Source organism: Penaeus vannamei, chromosome 14 (genome assembly GCF_042767895.1).
Source record: "Penaeus vannamei isolate JL-2024 chromosome 14, ASM4276789v1, whole genome shotgun sequence".
Lineage (NCBI taxonomy): Eukaryota > Metazoa > Arthropoda > Malacostraca > Decapoda > Penaeidae > Penaeus > Penaeus vannamei.
In genome coordinates, this window is record NC_091562.1 from 15,743,577 (window position 1) to 15,748,576 (window position 5,000).

Here is a 5,000-nt window from a genome sequence, read left to right on the forward strand (position 1 = left end):
TATATCCATCTTACTGTATAAGAATTTGCACCTTTCTTGTTCATTCAGAGATGAGTAGATAGATAGATAGATAGAGAGAGAGACAGACAGACAGACAGAGACAGACAGAGACAGACAGGCAGACAGACAGACAGAGACAGACAGAGACAGACAGTCAGACAGACAGACACAGAGAGAGCGAAAGACTGGCGCAATATGCAATAAAGCCTTTTCTTCACATATGCACGGAAGTATGAGATAATGCATAAGTTAATGATATGAACAATAATAATAATAATAATAAAAATCAAGAGTAATATAAATAACAACTAAAATATTGATGAACCTAATAATAATGACGATGATGATGCTGTTGCTGCTGCTGCTGCCGATGAAGACGATGGCGATAATGATGACAATGGCGATTACGATGATGATGATGATATTAGAAATGGCAATAATGGTGATAGCTGAAAAAAACAAAGATAATGAAATAACGATGGTAATAATGATAATAATAATAATTATGATGATGGCGATAATAACAATAATAAAAACAACAATAATAACAACACTAATGGTAATGATAATTATATTAAAAATGATAATCATAACAGTGATGACAATGATAATGATAATAATAGTAATAACAAGAATAATAACAAGAATAAACAATAATGACAATAATAATGTTGGGTGTAATGATACCAAAAATTAATCTTCATTTAACTTCCTTCTCCCCCTCTTAGCACCTCCCCCTCCCCCCACCTATCCTTACCTATTAGGTGTCGGGGGCTTCCTCGACCAGGTGAGCTTCGGTGTCGGGTTCCCTTCGGCAGAGCACTTGAGGGTGACCTTCGTTCCCCTGTCGGCGTTCACCTGTTCCTCCGTCAGCACGTTCTCCGGCGCGTCTGCAAGAGGGAGTGAAAGAAAACGGGAAACAGAAATAAGATGGTGGACTACGAAATACGTTACTTTGTTTATTTGTTATTATTGTTTTCGTTGTCATTTTCATTTATTTATCTATTGTTTTTGTATTTGAAATAAATGATTTATAGCTTGTTTGATTTGTTATTATGTATTGATATACTTGGTATGATTTTGATTACTTGTTGCATTTATCATGTTTATAATCGCTATTATCTGATCGTAATCACTATTCGCTATTCCTTTTATCATTATATCATTAATGCTATTAACATCATTAACTTTGTCAGCGTTACTTTCATTTCTATTGTTTCTGTAATTATCATAATGACATCATTAAGGCTATCATAAGTGATTTTAATTATCATTACTACTTCGCTATTATCATCTTTAATTCAATAATCGTTATTGTTAATGATCTTGAAATACTTTTTCAAGCTCATTATCTTTATAATTAAATTCAGTCATAATCGTCACTAACAATTTATTCTCATCAACATTAATACGATGATTTAACTTCATTAGCATCATAACTGTTATTGTTGTATTCCTTATCACGTTTATCTTTATTGCTATTCTGATTTGTCACTTAAAACATCATAACCATTATCATTATAATTTTTTTTACCATTAATACGACTGATACTACACTTAATACACTTTCTACGAATATCAACAAATAGCAAAAAAGTCTAGATATCAACCCTCTTTCTTTCTTATTCTTACTTCTTAACTCAACAGCTTCAAGTCATAAAAGCGACAACCTAAGTGCTTTCCTTGCAGTACGCGGTGCAAGTCCAACACTGTTTATTCAGATGAGATTTTGCGTTATAGTGTCTGATCCTCCAATAAGCGAGGCGATATCTTACAAAAGGAGGTTTGTGTTCGCCCGATGCGAGACTCCAGAATCAGATCATGTGGACGGTGAGAGAGAGAGAGAGAGAGAGAGAGAGAGAGAGAGAGAGAGAGAGAGAGAGAGAGAGCGAGAGAGAGAGAGAGAGAGAGAGAGAGACAGGGAGGGAGGGAGGGAGGGAGAGAGGGAGAGATTGGGAGAGAAAGAAAAAGCAATAGAGAGAGAGAGAGAGAGAGAGAGTGAGAGTGAGAGAAAGAGTGAGAGAGAGAGAGAGAGAGAGAGAGAGAGAGAGAGAAGAAAAAAGACTTTGAGTCGAAAGAAATGAACTAAAAGAAGCCGATATCGCCAGAAACAAGGAAAGGCGAACGGACTGAAAAAGCAAAAACGGAAATGGAAATATGATATACACATTTATCACTCTCCTCTATGCTGTAGCTCTCTAACAAATTCTCCCGGCTCTGGTCGACGCGTAAAATTCGGAAAGAGAGAGAGAGAGAGAGAGAGAGAGAGAGAGAGAGAGAGAGAGAGAGAGAGAGAGAGAGAGAGAGAGAGAGAGAGAGAGAGAGAGAGAGAGAGACAGATAGACATACAGACAGAGAGTGAGAGAGAGAGAGAGAGAGAGAGAGAGAGAGAGAGAGAGAGAGAGAGAGAGAGAAAGAGAAAGAAAGTGGCAGCTAAACGGCAAAGTTATAGGAAGGCAGACAAATAAAAATAGAAACTTAATAATGCACGAGAACAATTAAAGAGTAAGGCAGTTACGAGCCATAAATACATTTTAAATTAATAATTCCGACAGCATTTATTTTTTTACCCATGTTGCTGCAGGCGCCCCTGTGCTCCTGTTATTTCCGTGTTATGAAGAAGATAAATAAAACCTTTTGCATTACGAATTACATGCCCGAGTTGATTGCCAGCCGCGACTTACGATTTGTAAATCCTCATTATAAAGTTGATGGATTAACTCATAATTTTCCGGCTGTGATTTTAAAAGGAAATCGGATTTCGTTTCAAACGGATTTTCCCGAGCGCGGCGCCACGAAAGAGAACAAGAATAATAACAGAACCTCGTGTAATAACCGCTCGCTCGTCCTTTCAACTTGATTCTGAGCTCGACGTCCAGCGAATGTGGCACGGACCCGCGCCTGTCACAAGGGCTATTTTCCCCTGCTTACCTTCCAAAATAGAATTTGTTCGGTACTGTTGCATTCACCTGAGTGTTTATTCAACCTGTCTACGTGCGCAGAGGATTCTCGGTCGCGAATTTTTCCTTGCGATGCGTAGCGATGCTCCTTTTCCTCGGAGACTGATGACTGATATTGATGCCGGCTGTACTTGGTATGGCGTGTCGCATGTATAAATCTTTCGGCGGCATATTTCCGTGTTTCCATCTTCTTTATTGTTGGGTTATATTCTCTCCTCTTTTCTTGGGCTAGTACGGCATCAAAGTATAAAAAATATATATTTTTTGTTTGTTTGCGTGCTACTTTTTCCAAGAAGAAAGCGATTATATACTGGATACAGATGCATAGAAACGGTGATTATTTTCTCCACACACACACACACACACACACACACACACATAAATCAGTACACACTATATGACCGAACTGGTGACAGTCTAGTCTTTATACTATTGTATTAAAATTCTTCACCTTTATCCACATTTTTCTTTTAGTTAATAGAAATTTCTTAGATTTGTTTGTTTGTTTGTTTTCTACGTCGCAGTGCAGGAAACACACACTGGTTGAAAGCTGTTAACTAGTACAGTATCTGGATATTTGCATATTTGTAAATCTATTTATGGAGACAAACATGTGAATACACGGATGATAGATAAATGAATAAATAAATGCGTGAATAGATAGTGTAATAGATACGCAGACATGAATAGAAAACTAAATGAAATCAAGAGGAATATCCAGACGAAAAAAACAACAACAAACAAATAAACAAGCAAAATACAAAAACAAATGAAGAGATAAATGATCAAACACACACACACACAAAAAAAAAACAAACAAAACAAAAAAACGAAAGAGGCTAAAACAAATGATATTACATACATGTTTCTATTGATCATGCCTTTGAATGGCAGTATATTCATATCGCCGTTCACGAATACGACTGAACATCACTCACATCCCAAGTGCCAATATGTCTGACTCCCCTTTATAACTTCCGCGTCTACGAGCTATTTCATAAGACCAGTTTCTCCTTCCTAGCTGATCTTGCCTCGCAGCTGAATTGCGGATCACACGTTGCAAAAGAACTATTGTCAGTCAGTTCTTTCTCCCTTATCCTTTTATGAGCTGGCTTTCTATCCTTTGGTCTGTTTGTAGCAATATTCATTTCTTTCTTTCATCCTCTCTTCACTCCTGTTATGAACTACACATTACCTTACCGAACACTTCACTGTTAATATGAATCTTGCTTAACATCAAAGCTGAACAAAAGTAAATCCGCTAACACATCAAACTCATGGCAGAGAACACAAAACCTGATTCCACAATCTACATCATTTATAATGAATAATGAGTAAATTAAAGACAATTGCGATTGCAGCACTTTCCTTTCGCAGAAGATCTATTAATGTTCTTGCGTCGTACAGGCTGCGGTAATGCTTGTCTTGGAAGTTGCAGGTAAAAAAGTTATAAACAAGTTGTGAGGTTTCTAGGTACAGATGTTGCAAGTGCGACAGTATTCCTCGTATCTCAGGTAGGAAATATTTTAATATGTTGCAAGGTGTATATCACAAGTATTGAAAAAACTCTTTTATGCTCAGAATCATGAAATATCACTGACAAAAAGCACAGTATTTGTATTACATGTTTGTATGTACGTATGCATTTTTCCGTTTTGTATTTATTGATAGACTTTCTCCTGAGATTTGACATTTAACTAAATCATTTAAGTATTTGAATTTATGGTAAAATACCAGAAAAAAGGTCTCATCCACCTGGAGGATAGATTTCATCAGTTCCAAACTGTTCAGTGCTCTTTTAAACGATTCAGTGACCTTAATAAACTTCAATAAAATTTTATGTTAGTTTCACATTTCTATATTTTCTAACCGAAATGTTATCCGATGCAATATCTTGTGTCTTCAGTCTATCGAATAATGAAATATTTGGTCAGACTTAGTGCATGATTGCAGATGCATTTCATCCACTGTATTGTGTGATACGGAATATAATCTTTCAGGCTTTGGATTAAGAAAAATTCTCAATGCCGCGGATCGTAG

At 36.6% G+C, this 5,000-nt stretch overlaps 1 protein-coding gene across 1 annotated transcript in view; it reads right to left on the reverse strand.

Annotated features, from left to right (window-relative positions):
* The window catches only part of LOC138863932 (nephrin-like), a 250,982-nt gene that overhangs the window by 30,790 nt on the left and 215,192 nt on the right, over window positions 1–5,000 (reverse strand). The window contains exon 16 of the mRNA XM_070129439.1: window positions 758–890. Within this exon, the coding sequence (XP_069985540.1) occupies window positions 758–890 (133 nt within the window). The remainder of the gene's footprint in view (window positions 1–757; window positions 891–5,000) is intronic.